Raw genomic sequence first — 18,744 nt, 5'->3', positions numbered from 1 at the left:
TCTGTCATGTCAGTGATCTCCTGTCAAGTCACAGAAATTCCAAGTTGACAGATCATAAAATGCTAAATGCTGATAATGATCTAATTTATTGACTAGCAATGGAATCCAGTCATGTCAGTGATCTCCTGTCAAGTCAATGATATTCTGAGTTGAGAGAACTGTAAATGCAAATATTCCGAAATGATCTCATTTATTGACGAGCAAAGGAATCCAGTCATGTCAGAGATCTCCTGTCAAGTCACAGAAACTCCAAGTTGACAGAACATTAAATGCGATCATTCTGAAAATGATCTCACTTATTGACTAGCAAAGGAATCCAGTCATGTCAGTGATCTCCTGTCAAGTCACAGAAATTCCGCGTTCACAGAACATTAAATGCTACCATTCTGAAAATGATCTCACTTATTGACTAGCAAAGGAATCCAGTCATGTCAGTGATCTCCTGTCAAGTCAATGATATTCTGAGTTGACAGAACTGTAAATACAAAAATTCGGAAATTATCTCATTTATTGACGAGCAAAGATAAGGAATCCAATCATAATAGTGATCTCCTGTCAAGTCAATAATATTCTGAGTTGACAGATCTGTAAATGGAAACATTCTGAAATGATACCACTTATTGACGAGCAAATGAAAGGAATCCAGTCATGTCAGTGATCTCCTGTCAAGTCAATGATATTCCGAGCTGACAGAACTGTAAATGGAAACATTCTGAAATGATCCCACTTATTGACGAGCAAATAAAAGGAATCCAGTCATGTCAGTGATCTCCTGTCAAGTCACAGAAATTCAGGGTTGAAAGAACATTAAATACTAAATCCTGAAAATGATCTCATTTATTGTCGAGATAAGAAATCCAGTCATGTCAGTGATCTCCTGTAGAGTCACAGATATTCTGGGTTGAAAGAACTGTAAATACAAACATTCAGAAATGATCTCATTTATTGACTAGCAAAGAAAAGGGATCCAGTCATGTCAGTTATCTCCTGTCAGGTCAATGATATTCTGAGTTGACCGAACTGTAAATGCTACCATTCTGAAAATGATCTCTTATTGACTAGGAAAGGAATCCAGTCATGTCAGTGATTTCCTTTCAAGTCCAAGATATTCCGAGTTGATAGAACTGTGAATGGAAACATTCTGCAATGATCCCACTTATTGACGAGCAAATAAAAGGAATCCAGTCATGTCAGATATCTCCTTTCAAGTCACAGAAATTCCGAGTTGATAGAACATTAAATGCTACTTTAAACCTTTCACCCTCAGCTCCTACTATCATTGAACTACTTCCAGCATCAAATATTTTCAAAGAGACATCGCACAATGAAAAAACCCGTCTTGGGTAAACTATTACTCTCACTCTTTTAATAATCACTGAGAGGCTATGGGAATAAGTATTGTTATGATAAACCAATGAATTGTTCCCCATTTACTGAAAGAATTCAATTTACCTGTGCAGTTGTTCAGCAAAATAGCATAAATACCACCACAAACACAGTCTCTGAATTCCAAGAGTGTGTTCAATGAAATTTCCAGTATTTCACATTTCAGAACATAAAATACTGTATGAATAATAATAAAGCCTAAAAAGAAAGAAGACAACAAGGAATTTTTTAGTCTTTCATCTTTGTTAATCTGTAGGAACCTCACTCGACAGCCCTGGCACAGGCACCCCCGCGGCACATCATGGAGGAATAACAGGAGAGCCCCCACTCAGGAACCTGCAACGCATCCGCTGAACCTCCTTCCTACCGCAGTCTCCTTCTCGTCCAGCAGGTGAAGGACAATCAGGCAAGCGCCTCCCCTCTGACGATGGCAGGGTTGCCAGGCTATTTAGCTGAGCAGGCCAGCGAGGCTACTTAGCTTGCCTCCAAGTTGTAAAAACAAAAAACAAACATGTTTTCATGCTCACACTCACGGAAGTAATGACTCCCTGGTTCTCACGTTAAAGTGCGCTGGCTCAGCACTGTCTTTAGTTTCACATAAAAGAATGAAAAACTTTTTTTTTTACTGAAATTACCATTGGAAGGACCGCTCTGCCTCGCGACATGAAGGGTGTCCATCCACTTGTGCCTGACAGTCCTCTTTTCCGCACTACGCTGAAAAAACAAATCAGGTCAACAGGTAGTCAATACCCTCGCAGGTAATCAACACTTGAAAGCCAATGTCATTATTATCATACTTCTGGGGGCGACAACAAGCCTTAAAATGTATTAGAAAGTATGCATAATGAAAGGAAAAATAATAATGTTGAACATTTAACATCTTGATGGACAAACGCTTATAAGAACACAAATTAACATCACCTCAGTTCCAGTTATGCATCTTTAGACCTGCAATATTTCACCATGAAAATGAGAAATGATCTCCTTCATTTACTCCCTCAAAAATGCAATTCCTCTTGGTCACAGGTACTCTGAGTTGAAAGAACTGTAAATGCTGAAATTCTAAAATGATCCCTTTTATTAACCAGCAAAGTAAAGGAATCCAGTCATGTCAGTGATCTCCTGTCAAGTCACAGATATTCTGAGTTGACAGAACTGAAAATGCAAACATTCTGAAATGATCTCATTTATTGACGAGCAAAGAAAAGGAATCCAGTCATGTCAGTGATCTCCTGTCAAGTCACAGAAATTCAGAGTTGACAGAACATCAAATGCTACCATTCTGAAAATGATCTCACTTATTGACAAGCAAAGGAATCCAGTCATGTTAGTGATCTCCTGTCAAGTCACAGAAATTCGGAGTTGACAGAACTGTAAATGGAAATATTCTGAAATGATCCCAATTATTGACGAGCAAATAAAAGTAATCCAGTCATGTCAGTGATCTCCTGTCAAGTCAAAGAAATTCCGAGTCGAAAGAATATTAAATGCTTATATTCTGAAAATGATCTCACTTATTGACTAGGAAAGGAATCCAGTCATGTCAGTGATCTCCTGTCAAATCACAGAAATTCCGAGTTGACAGAACATTAAATGCTTACATTCTGAAAATGATCTCACTTATTGACCAGGAAAGGAATCCAGTAAGGTCAGTGATCTCCTGTCAAGTCACACAAATTCCGAGTTGACACAACATTAAATGCTAACATTGTGAAAATGATCTCACATTTAACATCTTAATGGACAAACGTTTGAAGAACACAAATGAACATCACCTCAGTACCAGTTATGCATCTTTAGACCAGCAATGTTTCACCATGAAAATGAGAAATGATCACCTTCATTTACTCCCTCAAAAATGCAATTCCTTCAGGTCACAGGTACTCTGAGTTGAAAGAACTGTAAATGCTGAAATTCTAAAATGATCCCATTTATTAACCAGCAAAGTAAAGGAATCCAGTCATGTCAGTGATCTCCTGTCAAGTCACAGATATTCTGAGTTGACAGAACTGTAAATGCAAACATTCTGAAATGATCTCATTTATTGACGAGCAAAGAAAAGGAATCCAGTCATGTCAGTGATCTCCTGTCAAGTCACAGAAATTCCGAGTTGACAGAACATCAAATGCTACCATTCTGAAAATGATCTCACTTATTGACAAGCAAAGGAATCCAGTCATGTTAGTGATCTCCTGTCAAGTCACAGAAATTCTGAGTTGACAGAACTGTAAATGGAAATATTCTGAAATGATCCCAATTATTGACGAGCAAATAAAAGTAATCCAGTCATGTCAGTGATCTCCTGTCAAGTCAAAGAAATTCCAAGTCGAAAGAATATTAAATGCTTATATTCTGAAAATGATCTCACTTATTGACTAGGAAAGGAATCCAGTCATGTCAGTGATCTCCTGTCAAATCACAGAAATTCCGAGTTGACAGAACATTAAATGCTTACATTCTGAAAATGATCTCACATTTAACATCTTAATGGACAAACGTTTGAAGAACACAAATTAACATCACCTCAGTACCAGTTATGCATCTTTAGACCAGCAATGTTTCACCATGAAAATGAGAAATGATCACCTTCATTTACTCCCTCAAAAATGCAATTCCTTCAGGTCACAGGTACTCTGAGTTGAAAGAACTGTAAATGCTGAAATTCTAAAATGATCCCATTGATTAACCAGCAAAGTAAAGGAATCCAGTCATGTCAGTGATCTCCTGTCAAGTCAATGATATTCTGAGTTGACAGAACTGTAAATACAAACATTCGGAAATTATCTCATTTATTGACGAGGAAAGATAAGTAATCCAGTCAAAATAGTGATCTCCTGTCAAGTCAATGATATTCTGAGTTGACAGATCTTTAAATGGAAACATTCTGAAATGATCCCACTTATTGACGAGCAAATAAAAGGAATCCAGTCATGTCAGTGGTCTCCTGTCAAGTCAAAGAAATTCCGAGTTGACAGAACATGAAATGCTAAATTCTGAAAATGATCTCACTTATTGACTAGCAAAGGAATCCAGTCATGTCAGTGATCTCCTGTCAAGTCAATGATATTCTGAGTTGACAGAACTGTAAATGCAAATATTCCGAAATGATCTAGTTTATTCACAAGCAAAGGAATCCAGTCATGTCAGTGATCTCCTGTCAAGTCACAGAAATTCCAAGTTGACAGGACATTAAATGCTATCATTCTGAAATTGATCTCACTTATTGACTAGCAAAGGAGTCCATTCATGTCAGTGATCTCCTGTCAAGTCACTGATATTCTGAGTTGACAGAACTGTAAATGGAAACATTCGGAAAATGATCTCACTTATTGACTAGGAAAGGGATCCAGTCATGTCAGTGATCTCCTGTCAAGTCAATGATATTCTGAGTTGACAGAACTGTAAATACAAACATTCGGAAATGATCTCATTTATTGACAAGCAAATAAAAGGAATCCAATCATGTCAGTGATCTCCTGTCTCGTCACAGATATTCTGAGTTGACCGAACTGTAAATCCAAACATTCAGAAATGATCTCATTTATTGACTAGCAAAGATAAGGAATCCAGTCATGTCAGTTATCTCCTGTCAGGTCAATGATATTGTGAGTTGACAGAACATTAAATGCTACCATTCTGAAAATGATCTCACTTATTGACTTGGAAAGGAATCCAGTCATGTCAGTGATTTCCTGTCAAGTCACAGAAATTCCGAGTTGATAGAACTGAGAATGGAAACATTCTGAAATGATCCCACTTATTGACGAGCAAATAAATGGTATCCAGTCATGTCAGATATCTCCTGTCAAGTCACAGAAGTTCCGAGTTGAAAGAACATTAAATGCTAAATTCTGAAAATGATCTCTTATTGACTAGCAAAGGAATCCATTCATGTCAGTGATCTCCTTTCAAGTCACTGAAATTCAAAGTTGATAGAACATTAAATGCTACATTAACCCTTTCACCCTCAGCTCCTACTATCATTGAACTACTTCCAGCGTCAAATATTTTCAAAGAGACATCGCACAATGAAATAACCTGTCTTGGGTAAACTATGACTCTCACTCTTTTAATAATCACTGAGAGGCTATGGGAATAAGTATTGTTATGATAAACCAATGAATTGTTACCCATTTACTGAAAGAATTCAATTTACCTGTGCAGTTGTTCAGCAAAATAGCATAAATACCACTACAAACAAAGTCTCTGAATTTCAAGAGTGTGTTCAATGAAATTTCAAGTATTTCACATTTCAGAATATAAAACACTGTATGATTAATAATAAAGCCTAAAAAGAAAGAAGGGAACAAGGAATTTGTAGTCTTTCATCTTTATTAATCTGTAGGAACCTCACTCGGCAGCCCTGGCACAGGCACCCCCGCGGCACATCATGGACGAATAACAGGAGAGCCCCCACTCAGGAACCTGCAACGCATCCGCTGAACCTCCTTCCTGGCACTGGCTCAGCACTGTCTTTAGTTCCACATAAAAGAATCAAAAACTTTTTTTTTTACTGAAATTACCATTGGAAGGACCGCTCTGCCTCGCGACATGAAGCGTGTCCATCCACTTGTGCCTGACAGTCCTCTTTTCCGCACTACGCTGAAAAAACAAATCAGGTCAAACAGAAGGCAATACCCTCGCAGGTTATGAACACTTGAAAGCCAATGTCATTATTATCATACTTCTGGGGGCGACAACAAGCCTTAAAATGTATTCGAAAGTATGCATAATGAAAGGAAAAATAATAATGTTGAACATTTAACATCTTAATGGACAAACGTTTGAAGAACGCAAATTAACATCACCTCAGTACCAGTTATGCATCTTTAGACCAGCAATGTTTCACCATGAAAATGAGAAATGATCACCTTCATTTACTCCCTCAAAAATGCAATTCCTTCAGGTCACAGGTACTCTGAGTTGAAAGAACTGTAAATGCTGAAATTCTAAAATGATCCCATTGATTAACCAGCAAAGTAAAGGAATCCAGTCATGTCAGTGGTCTCCTGTCAAGTCAAAGAAATTCCGAGTTGACAGAACATTAAATGCTAAATTCTGAAAATGATCTCACTTATTGACTAGCAAAGGAATCCAGTCATGTCAGTGATCTCCTGTCAAGTCAATGATATTCTGAGTTGACAGAACTGTAAATGCAAATATTCCGAAATGATCTAGTTTATTCACAAGCAAAGGAATCCAGTCATGTCAGTGATCTCCTGTCAAGTCACAGAAATTCCAAGTTGACAGGACATTAAATGCTATCATTCTGAAATTGATCTCACTTATTGACTAGCAAAGGAGTCCATTCATGTCAGTGATCTCCTGTCAAGTCACTGATATTCTGAGTTGACAGAACTGTAAATGGAAACATTCGGAAAATGATCTCACTTATTGACTAGGAAAGGGATCCAGTCATGTCAGTGATCTCCTGTCAAGTCAATGATATTCTGAGTTGACAGAACTGTAAATACAAACATTCGGAAATGATCTCATTTATTGACAAGCAAATAAAAGGAATCCAATCATGTCAGTGATCTCCTGTCTCGTCACAGATATTCTGAGTTGACCGAACTGTAAATCCAAACATTCAGAAATGATCTCATTTATTGACTAGCAAAGATAAGGAATCCAGTCATGTCAGTTATCTCCTGTCAGGTCAATGATATTGTGAGTTGACAGAACATTAAATGCTACCATTCTGAAAATGATCTCACTTATTGACTTGGAAAGGAATCCAGTCATGTCAGTGATTTCCTGTCAAGTCACAGAAATTCCGAGTTGATAGAACTGAGAATGGAAACATTCTGAAATGATCCCACTTATTGACGAGCAAATAAATGGTATCCAGTCATGTCAGATATCTCCTGTCAAGTCACAGAAGTTCCGAGTTGAAAGAACATTAAATGCTAAATTCTGAAAATGATCTCTTATTGACTAGCAAAGGAATCCATTCATGTCAGTGATCTCCTTTCAAGTCACTGAAATTCAAAGTTGATAGAACATTAAATGCTACATTAACCCTTTCACCCTCAGCTCCTACTATCATTGAACTACTTCCAGCGTCAAATATTTTCAAAGAGACATCGCACAATGAAATAACCTGTCTTGGGTAAACTATGACTCTCACTCTTTTAATAATCACTGAGAGGCTATGGGAATAAGTATTGTTATGATAAACCAATGAATTGTTACCCATTTACTGAAAGAATTCAATTTACCTGTGCAGTTGTTCAGCAAAATAGCATAAATACCACTACAAACAAAGTCTCTGAATTTCAAGAGTGTGTTCAATGAAATTTCAAGTATTTCACATTTCAGAATATAAAACACTGTATGATTAATAATAAAGCCTAAAAAGAAAGAAGGGAACAAGGAATTTGTAGTCTTTCATCTTTATTAATCTGTAGGAACCTCACTCGGCAGCCCTGGCACAGGCACCCCCGCGGCACATCATGGACGAATAACAGGAGAGCCCCCACTCAGGAACCTGCAACGCATCCGCTGAACCTCCTTCCTGGCACTGGCTCAGCACTGTCTTTAGTTCCACATAAAAGAATCAAAAACTTTTTTTTTTACTGAAATTACCATTGGAAGGACCGCTCTGCCTCGCGACATGAAGCGTGTCCATCCACTTGTGCCTGACAGTCCTCTTTTCCGCACTACGCTGAAAAAACAAATCAGGTCAAACAGAAGGCAATACCCTCGCAGGTTATGAACACTTGAAAGCCAATGTCATTATTATCATACTTCTGGGGGCGACAACAAGCCTTAAAATGTATTCGAAAGTATGCATAATGAAAGGAAAAATAATAATGTTGAACATTTAACATCTTAATGGACAAACGTTTGAAGAACGCAAATTAACATCACCTCAGTACCAGTTATGCATCTTTAGACCAGCAATGTTTCACCATGAAAATGAGAAATGATCACCTTCATTTACTCCCTCAAAAATGCAATTCCTTCAGGTCACAGGTACTCTGAGTTGAAAGAACTGTAAATGCTGAAATTCTAAAATGATCCCATTTATTAACCAGCAAAGTAAAGGAATCCAGTCATGTCAGTGATCTCCTGTCAAGTCAATGATATTCTGAGTTGACAGAACTGTAAATACAAACATTCGGAAATTATCTCATTTATTGACGAGGAAAGATAAGTAATCCAGTCATGTCAGTGATCTCCTGTCAAGTCAATGATATTCTGAGTTGACAGATCTTTAAATGGAAACATTCTGAAATGATCTCACTTATTGACTAGCAAAGGAATCCAGTCATGTCAGTGATCTTCTTTCAAGTCACTGATATTCCGAGTTGACAGAACATGAAATGCTTCCATTCTGAAAATGATCTCACTTATTGACTAGCAAAGGGATCCAGTCATGTCAGTGATCTCCTTTCAAGTCACTGATATTCTGAGTTTACAGAACTGTAAATGGAAATATTCTGAAATGATCTCACTTATTGACGAGCAAATAAAAGGAATCCAGTCATGTCAGTGACCTCCTGTCAAGTCACAGAAATTCCAAGTTGATATATTATTAAATGCTACATTAACCCTTTCACCCTCAGCTCCTACTATCATAAAACTACTTCCAGCGTCAAATATTTTCAAAGAGACATCGCACAATGAAATAACCTGTCTTGGGTAAACTATGACTCTCACTCTTGTAATAATCACTGAGAGGCTATGGGAATAAGTATGGTTATGATAAACCAATGAAATGTTGCACATTTACTGAAAGAATTCAATTTACCTGTGCAGTTTTTAAGCAAAATAACTGAAATACCACCACAAACACAGTCTCTGAATTTCAAGAGTGTGTTCAATGAAATTTCAGGTATTTCACATTTCAGAAATTAAAACACTGTACGAATAATAAGAAAGCTTAAAAAGAAAGAAGAGAACAAGGAATTTGTAGTCTTTCATCTTTATTAATCTGTAGGAACCTCACTCGGCAGCCCTGGCACAGGCACCCCCGCGGCACATCATGGACAAATAGCAGGAGAGCCCCCACTCAGGAACCTGCAACGCATCCGCTGAACCTCCTTCCTACCGCAGTCCCCCTCTCGTCCAGCAGGTGAAGGACAATCAGGCAAGCGCCTCCCCTCTGACGACGGCAGGGTTGCTAGGCTAGTTAGCTGAGCAGGCGAGCGAGGCTACTTAGCTTGCCTCCAAGTTGTAAAAACAAAAAACAAACAAGTTTTCAAACTCACACTCACGGAAGTAAAGACTCCCTGGTTCTCACGTTAAAGTGCGCTGGCTCAGCACTGTCTTTAGTTACACATAAAAGAATGAAAAACTTTTTTTTTTCTGAAATTACCATTGGAAGGACCGCTCTGCCTCGCGACATGAAGCGTGTCCATCCACTTGTGCCTGACAGTCCTCTTTTCCGCACTACGCTGAAAAAACAAATCAGGTCAACAGGAAGTCAATACCCTCGCAAGTTATGAACACTTGAAAGCCATTGTCATTATTATCATACTTCTGGGGGAGACAACAAGCCTTAAAATGTATTAGAAAGTATGCATAATGAAAGGAAAAATAATAATGTTGAACATTTAACATCTTAATGGACAAACGTTTGAAGAACACAAATTAACATCACCTCAGTACCAGTTATGCATCTTTAGACCTGCAATGTTTCACCATGAAAATGAGAAATGATCTCCTTCATTTACTCCCTCAAAAATGCAATTCCTCCAAGTCACAGGTACTCTGAGTTGAAAGCACTGTAAATGCGGAAATTCTAAAATGATCCCATTTATGAACCAGCAAAGTAAAGGAATCCAGTCATGTCAGTGATCTCCTGTCAAGTCACAGATATTCTGAGTTGACAGAACTGTAAATGCAAACATTCCAAAATGATCTCATTTATTGAACAGCAAAGATAAGGAATCCAGTCATGTCAGTGATCTCCTGTCAAGTCAATGATATTCTGAGTTGACAGAACTGTAAATGCAAACATTGCAAAATGGGCTCATTTATTGACGAGCAAAGAAATCCAGTCATGTCAGTGATCTCCTGTCTAGTCACAGAAATTCCGAGTTGACAGAACATTAAATGCTACCATTGTGAAATGTTCTTTCTGGTCTACAGAGCATCTGACAGTGATTTTTTTTTCTGTTTTGGAAGATCAAGAACACCAGAATATGATGATGGAAAATGCAAGATCTCATAATCCATTTATATAAAATTATAATGAACACCCCTGGATTCCTTGTTGTGATTCATATTTGACATAAATCTTCCTCAGTGAGTTCAAGTCTCAGCAGTTATCCAGATTAACACTCTTTCACTGATGAATAGCGTGTGGTACAAATGTAATATGAGATATTGCTAATTACCTTCACATATCAGTGATAAGATACTTTATGTAGGTTTGATTAGGTGCATTTATGGAGCACACCAGCACTAGAACAGCATTGATGATAATAAGCCTGCAACATTAAGCGCATCTTTATTATGTAGCAAGATCGTTCTTTGTCAACCGTCCGCTGAGAGTTGATTGTGCCTTTCTGCCAAGGGCGCATCGATAACGCTGCTGCCACTAAAGAAACGGCGAACCCAAAATAGTATTGTAAATAGCCCTTAAGTATGCTGACAACTTTGGAGTAATTAAGGACAATTTGTAATTTTAAAAACTCAGCTTGTGCAGACTGACCTAATTTTGAGATGTGGTCCCTCCAATTGCATTTGAAGATGGGTGAGAATAAAAGGTTAAGTGGGGACTTCAGGTTCAGGTTCGCTTCATGGAACATATCTCATCTCCACCTCCATCTACTATTAATTTCTTGGGTCTCTGCAGCCACTTATTAACTTCACATTGAATTATTTTTTTACAGCTCTCAGTTTAAGGAGTTGTGGAAAGGTCAAAAGAGCTTGTTTTAAAAGAGAAACAAACTATCTCCTTATGTTACGAGACGGCAATGTACTTTAGTTAGCACAATAATAATAGATATATTTATTAAAACGCCTGGTCTTTTTTGTCTATTTTTGTCAATAATTGTGTCAAAAAATTCCCTATGTATAAATAATTTACACCCCTTTTCCAGTAGAAGTAGAACTTGTGTTTTTCTTCAACTTTCTTATTATAACTTCTTGAAAAGTGCAGATTACATTACAACGGCTAATTTGACCCCTGAAACACGTTCAAAAACTCACCATTTTTTGCACGCAAATCTGGTCTGGCGAAAAATTCGATTGAACAATTAAAAAAAACCCAAAACGATCACGCTATTTATTCTGTGCATGTCTTGACATGTACATTTTAAAGGTTTTCATTTGTATTAATTTATTCCACTGTCACGCACTACACTTAATGCAGTTTACCACAGTAGCTTGATGATTTGCTAGGTTAGGTGCAGTCATCGTGTTTCCACTTGTGCGGGGTGACAAAATCACGTGTCACAGCACTTTATTGTTGTTGTGAGTCACCGTCTGTCACCTTATAGCTGTTGGTCTCTTATACATGGATATGTATGTTTTGCCTGTTTTGTCTCTCCTCTCAGCCCCTCCCTCTTTGTCTCTGTGTCTGTCTCTCTTCTCCCCCCTGCTCCCACCCCTCACCCCCAAGTCTATCTCCCCTCTCCACCCCAGCCCCATCTCTCTCCTTCTCCCTTTCAACCCCAACCAGTCCAGGTAGATGGCCGCCCAGTTTGAGCCTGGTTCTGCCTGAGGTTTCTTCCTGTAAAAGGGAGTTTTTTTCTCACCACAGCCGCCAAGTGCTTGCTCATGTGGGAATGTTGAGTTTCCTTCATTCAAATTGTCAATTGTCTCCAAAATTAACCCCCACGGGGAGAAATTTAAGACGACTTGTTCATGTCAGTTCCATAACTTTCATTGATTCACTGTATGTTATAAATGCCTTCTTTTATTTCAATTCAGATTCATCATTTGGAATTTTGTGATTATACATGCAGTGATTACTAATGTTGCTTGTGACATTTCATTTTCATGTACTGGTTAATCAGTTAATAAATGCAAAAGTTCACCACAGATGATGCCAACAGTGTGCATCACTGACAATGAATGTTGTACTTTATTATACACACAGTGAAATTACAGGCCTAAAACATCTGCTTTTCACTGCCATGCTTGACCACATTCATGGGCTTGATGAGACGATTCAAAAGAGTTAAAACACACTCAGCCAAAAAAGAAGCACAGAGGATGAAACACAGACGGCTCAATGCGCAGCTCGAACCTGTGCACTCACTTTGTGTCAGACTGAGGGTTCTACCTCCTCAAATACAAGTCTCACCGCTTTCATACCAACATGGCTGGATTCAGCAACATTTCTCCATCACCCTGTGATTGATGACCATATTCACCAAGATCACCACAAAAAATGGCTCAGGCTCACAGACAACAGATAGGATGGAAGATGGGTCAATGTGCACCTCTCACCTCGGCACTCTCACTGAGGCTTCTATCTCCTCAACTAAAAGTCCCACCGAATCACCAAATACTCCGTTGGATTCGGTGAAATATGTGCGACCCGGCCACAGGCGCGAGGAGCATCAGGCTTGCTTGCAGCTTTAATTAAATCTGTGTTCGTTCTCGATGCAATATCAGGCTTTATAAGGGCTTCAAACTTCATTTCGCCGTGTTAAAAAAAAAAAAGTCCCCAAAATTAAAACACCAAAAAAAGGTTAAAAATAAACAAATATCTCAAGATAATGGAAATAAAAACTGCATTGGCTTAGAAAAATACACTCTTTATGAACAGTAGCCAGACAGGTCACATGTTTAAACACACACTTGGCCTCTTGGCCTGCCCATTTCAGTTTATAATGAGAAAATGAACAAGAATAAATAAGTAATGAGTCTGACGCTGTCCAGAGCCACAGCTGCCCGTGAGAAAGGCTGCAACCTGCAAGTCGAGAGGGGAGTCCGGACATCTGATCCTCGCTGCAGAAGGCCTGCGTCACATCACTGCTAACCAGGCCTGGATCGCCACGTTGGGATGAAAACAACACCTGTAACTAGAGTCCTGTGTGTGGGGGATCAGGTGTGATAAAATCGGTCTCCTGGCTCTCGCAATAAGAGCCCAATCTTTCCTGACCTAGATGAAGGGACCCGGGGGATCACTTAATATGGTTATCTCCCGCGATCTTAGCAGACGCCTGTCAAAGTCGTCGTTGTAATTCTCTCAAGAATCAGTCTCAGTTATGGGAGCCAGCTTCGTGATTCTAGCATCATCAGGGGGCTTCGCCAGAACTGGTCGGTTGGTGTAAATATCATCCACAGGTAGAAGGAATGTGACAGTTTTGACCTTGGCTCTGAAGAGAGAGAGAGAGAGAAGTGATGTGATATGTCAGACATATAAAAAATAGATATTTGTGTGAGCGTGTCCATACCTGTTTTTGTGGACATATTCCTGCAGAGAATGTCTGTTGGTAACTTTTCCCACATCTCTGGTTGAGTTACCAGGGATGCCGTTCCCATGCCTGATCTCTTCTTGTAACCTTCCCCACCCTGAGTCACCGCGTCGCACCCTGTCAGTTCTCCCCTCTCTCATGATCACCCCAGACAGATTGGAGCTGGTGGAATACCTACGGACAGTCATGACCATGTTCTCTGTGGAAAAAACAAACATCAGCAACATGAGCAGCAATGGGTCTTTCTGACAGAATTCTTCCAAATTTAAGTGTAGAGCTATCACGTCTTTTTTTTCATATTTTTGTTGTAATAGTATAAAGCATATTTCTAGTTAATAATTTAAGGGACACTTCACATAATATGTTTACTTTTCCAAAAAGAAATAGCGCCGAGTCTGTGAAAGACTACAAATTTATAACAGATAATGGTTTAACTACGTTCTGTATCTTGCTTAATTGCCGGAAACCGCACTTTAAAACTAGTTTTATAGGAACAATTTAAAAATCCTTCAGTTCTCAGTATACATCTCTTAAGTATACAGGAGACATCTCTCCGTTAAATTGTATTTGCTGATCGTTTATTGATGTTTTACTGTCTAGAGTTCAAATATTGCACTTTATTCCGGATTCAAGTGCCTTCTGTGACAATAAAAATGAGAAGAAAGAAAAAACACAAACCCTTGTATTGTCCCTCCAAGACCGGTGCGGACGCATTCCGTCTGAGGTTAAAATAGGGGTTTTCCTCCTTGCCTGCCCGCTGCTGTGCCGCCGACGAGACTTCCCCCGATTTGCCCCCCCATGGCCGGTACCCCTGCAGGGCGCGGTTCTCCGTCTCCAGCCTCTTAATCTCGTCGCGCATCTCCATGATGACGTGGGCCAGGCTGCGGCTGCTCTCCATGGCGCTGCTGCTAAACTGCCAGTACCAGGGCTTTCCGAAGACTGGCGGGGGATCGCGCAGGAGCCGCTCACAGGACTGCCGGGGTTTTAACATGATGGTCCTCCTGCACTGTATGCGTGGTGCCAATCTCAGTCCAGATCTGTTTCTGCTGGGGAGATTATGTCGTCTTTCACCACTTATACAACTGGAGGGGCTCCGGTTATCAGCCAGCAGCTCACAAAAGATGTTTTATTCATCAGCTTCGGCGTCCAGTTTCAGGAAAACTAAAGAGAGCTCGGAAATGAAATGTGCAGCAGTTCACAAGAGCGTGAAGACAGAGACACCCCAATCCTCACTTAGAAGCCTTGAGGATCTTAAAGCTCAAACAGATTGTGTTACATGTTTAAGGCCATGAAAAGGTGTGAGGGATGAGATTTGTCATGTATTCTGTCATTGACTGAATTGGTAAGTCAAGATACATAATGGAACATTAAAAAGCCAATTATCAGAATTTCTTTATTCTAGTTTTGATATCAGTTTCAGCTCCAGTCCAGGCTTGGTATTTGGAAATAATGAAAAATATATAAGGACAAGTTATATGCATTAGGACCCCATGTAACTTGACCTTATGTTTTATATATACTTTTGTATTTACTTAACTTACAACAACCATATATATATATATATATATATATATATATATATATATATATATATATATATATATATAAGCAAGTATCTTTATAAATAATAAAACAAGGAATCACTGCAGCAGACATCAAGACAAGTAGAAAATTACAGATAATTAAAATGTTAGTTCTGGTGCTGCAGTGGCAATCATGTGACTGCAGTTCTAATCAGACCAGGCATCCCACCCACCTGTAGCTCAGCTGGGCCAAGTCCAATATGAATGTACTTTATTCTATATATACACCGATAAAGAGTAAGGCGTATGCTTGGATTTCATTTGAGTTGTGTTTGAGCGCTATAGTATTACCAGGTTTTGTTGTCTGTGACCTGGACTGAATGCTGGAGCCTCAAAGCAACCCGAGCCCTCTACAGTCTGGCCAAGTAGAATGGAGACAGTCACACATACGCCAATCTGTATGAGAGAGAAACCCAATCAGCCCCCCTTCATAAAGTAGCCAAAGACAGAGGGAGGGAGGTAGAGGAGATTGAGGTGAGGGGGTGGAGGGGTTTATTCATGACTAGATAGAGGAGGTTGATTAAACTCAACCTCCTCTGCAAGACTGAAAAGGTATAAATGACTGAGGATTGCCTTTTTGGAACACTCCTCCTAACCTGTCACAACAAAGGATTTTGAAGCGTTTTCATTCAACCGTGTCTCAGTTCAAACTTTGCCAGAACCGCGGTTACGATTCCAGTTCGTGCGCCTAACTGCAACGACTAAAATAGTACGTTCTGTTTTGTATGATGTGTCCAGTTGTTGTTAAATCTGTCAAATCTTCTGTGACGTTCCGGTTACGTTCAGTTGTTCATCGTGCCGTTTGTGTGTTTTTATGGCTGGAAACTTGTTAAACTGAAACGCTTTTTGAATGATGACGATGCCATTTTAAAGATATCAATGCCATCAAGGGACTATAGTTGGGAATTGACAGAGGATTAAACTGAATAAATAAAGATACAAATAAAATAATTATCAAACAAATATCTAAAAAAATAAAAGCATGTTTCCCACATTTTTACATTTAATTAATGCTTTTATTTATTTTGTGCGTCTGCGTTTATTTCTGTCCTCATTTTTCATTCTTTGGTCATAAGCTGCTCATTTGCACAGTATATTGGGCATTATTTTTGCATCTGTTTTTCTGGACGTCTCTTACAACAAACGAATGAACTAAACTTATTCACTGGTATGTTCAGAGACGACTGACCTGCTTCTTTGTCCTGAGCGCCATCAACCCCAGCTTAGCATTAATAAGTAAACAGCCACTTGGTTGCTACCTTTCTACATGGCCAGTGATTATATAAAGCCTCATGAAAAACGAAGAACACATGCTCTAAAACTGGTGTACTGAGAGCAAATTCAGTATGACGGTAGAGTGATGAGAAAGAATCGAAGAAAAACAAAGTGGAAACATTGGCCTCATTTATGAGATGTTCCTCCGCACACATTTGTTCTTGAACAGTTCAGGACTTTTTTTTAGCCTTCAGTTTAGTTTTATGGACAGAAAGCAGAGCCTGATGGCTATCTGCAATGAGTTCCAGGCCGCCACCAGACTTGGCTTCCTGTCTGTAAGACAAATTTAAGGAGTTAAAAAGTCCTGTAAGAACATTTGATGAATGAGGCCCACTGACATCAAGAAAGTGGATGCAGAGATGTTGAGTCCAAGATTCAATCTTGAACAGTCATGACTTCATGAGTTTTAGACATTAACAAAATTTTATTTAAATGTTATACATAAAACTTTAGTTTTCATTCTTTTTTTTAAAATTCAGCTAAACAAATATTTATATACTGTATATTTTATAAAAAGAAACATTTCAAACATTTTAAATATTAATATTTCTTATATACAATTCAAAACAGTACAGTAAATAATAACAGTAACAATGCAATTTCAATCATAAAAATGTTACAAAACATAATCTTTTTGTTTCCATTTGAAAATCGGCAAGCTGATATTTCCGTACTGTTAGCAAGGATACAAAGTAGCAATGTGGAGCGGCTCTACATTCAAACAGGAAACAGAGGTGTGTTCAACTCTTCACACGCTTGGTAAGTTAAGACGTGTCATCTGAAATCTTTTTTGTTTTTTTCACATTAGCTTACTAGACCTCTTGACGGTTGATATTCTACTGAAAGAGTATAAAATTATCATCAAAATGCACCAGAAAGCTATATATGACATATATAGCTGAATGCTCCTCCAGCTCATAAGGTCACTGTTCTCTAAAGGGATGGGGCTGTGGTGAGAAGGCGCACGCTGTGTGTGTTAGTCTCAACAAACTGTGTTTGCTTGCAAGTGTGTGTGTGAATCAGCTGATGGGGCAAAAAAAAAAAAAGGGGGGGTGGGGTCCATAGTACTGAAACCAAAGTAAATGGTATCTAACAGTCCAGCAGCCTGGCCTCTACTGTAGATATTCAACATTCAATGACAGGACGATAGACTAGCACAACCACGGTCTACACACTTTTTCTTCTTCCCTTGTTTTCTCTACACTTCCCATCAGTCACAGTTCCACTAACTACAGGCAGAAACAAGCAAAATAGCAACTTTGAAGATCCAAAGCGACAAAAACAAAAAGTCCTCCCTGGCACAAGGCGTGTGCTGTGAGTCTACTGGCCATTCAGTAGACGCTGTGCCGTTCCGTTCCTGGCTGTCTTGTGTGAGGAATCTGGATGAGAGCAAGAAAAGAGGAGGCGTTGGAATAGAAGCGTTCAAATGGTGATCAGCAGTTTTAGCTCTTTGATAGGCCAGGCTACAGAAAGGTGATAGACACTATACAGTTGGAAATGTCTTTCATGGGGTTTTAAATGTTGACGGCATGACATACCAGTCTTAGACAGAGCGGAAAGAGAGCTGTTAGAGAGAGAGGTGGTACTGGAGGCTAGAACACATTTTTGTAGCTGCAAATAAAGAAGAGGTTGGAGAATGTGTAAAGAAGAAAGAGAAATCTGATACAGAGGATAAAAGAGATGGAAAGAATGCTTCAAAACTGCAGTTAAAAGGATGATGTCATATGTAAATAAACAATGGAAGGAGTGTGTAAACAGTTGTGCCACTGGTTGGTCATAGTGGGACCTGTTCATTCATGATGCTGGACAGCTCCGTCAGCATGTCTCGGTAGTGAGCTCTCATCTCCTCCTGGTATTCCAGCTGGTCCTCCTTGATTAGACGTTCGTTGACATCCAATGCCTGACCGCAGGCCTCAGCAAATTGCCTGCATAGCCAAAAATATGTTTTACTTATTAGAATGAGCTGTTAATCAGTGCTGTCACTCACTCACACCCACACACACGAGGGCCCCCATAAAAAGCATCATCGTGCCAATGGATCTCGATTACAATGACTACAGTGTGTCTGTATTGCTATTGAACTTGATTCCAGCAGAGGGTGCAGTCGATATTTAGTT

At 39.1% G+C, this 18,744-nt stretch overlaps 2 protein-coding genes across 8 annotated transcripts in view; both read right to left on the bottom strand.

The window, feature by feature from the left end:
- Window positions 1–12,463: 12,463 nt before the first annotated feature.
- LOC147254565 (uncharacterized) lies at window positions 12,464–14,760 on the bottom strand. The gene is made up of 3 exons (XM_086215175.1): window positions 14,448–14,760; window positions 13,749–13,968; window positions 12,464–13,670 (listed from the first exon to the last, which is right to left on the bottom strand). The coding sequence occupies exons 1-3, from the start codon at window positions 14,758–14,760 to the stop codon at window positions 13,541–13,543; spliced, it is 663 nt and encodes a 220-aa protein (XP_086071301.1). The 3' UTR covers window positions 12,464–13,540.
- A 2,296-nt stretch (window positions 14,761–17,056) lies between these two features.
- dock10 (dedicator of cytokinesis 10) overlaps window positions 17,057–18,744 on the bottom strand; it is a 71,536-nt gene continuing 69,848 nt past the window's right edge. For 5 of the 7 annotated variants that reach the window (XM_086216212.1, XM_086216217.1, XM_086216218.1 and 2 more), the window contains 3 exons: window positions 18,414–18,552; window positions 18,166–18,238; window positions 17,057–18,006 (listed from right to left, as the gene is read on the bottom strand). In XM_086216212.1, coding sequence (XP_086072338.1) covers window positions 17,948–18,006; window positions 18,166–18,238; window positions 18,414–18,552 — 271 coding nt within the window. In that variant the 3' untranslated portion in view covers window positions 17,057–17,947. The remainder of the gene's footprint in view (window positions 18,007–18,165; window positions 18,239–18,413; window positions 18,553–18,744) is intronic. The other 2 variants (XM_086216214.1, XM_086216216.1) reach the window with 2 other exon arrangements.

Source organism: Aulostomus chinensis, chromosome 10 (genome assembly GCF_037954235.1).
Source record: "Aulostomus chinensis isolate RoL2024-O1b breed Wild chromosome 10, RoL_Achi_v1.0, whole genome shotgun sequence".
Lineage (NCBI taxonomy): Eukaryota > Metazoa > Chordata > Actinopteri > Syngnathiformes > Aulostomidae > Aulostomus > Aulostomus chinensis.
This window is presented reverse-complemented; position numbering and strand designations above follow the sequence as displayed.

Coding starts and splice junctions, on each gene's coding strand:
- LOC147254565 (XM_086215175.1), bottom strand. CDS start 14,760: ATGTTAAAACCCCGGCAGTCCTGTGAGCGGCTCCTGCGCGATCCCCCG. Junction 13,969..14,447: donor CTTGGAGGGACAATACAAGG/GTTTGTGTTTTT, acceptor TTTTTTCCACAG/AGAACATGGTCATGACTGTC. Junction 13,671..13,748: donor GAATATGTCCACAAAAACAG/GTATGGACACGC, acceptor CTCTCTCTTCAG/AGCCAAGGTCAAAACTGTCA.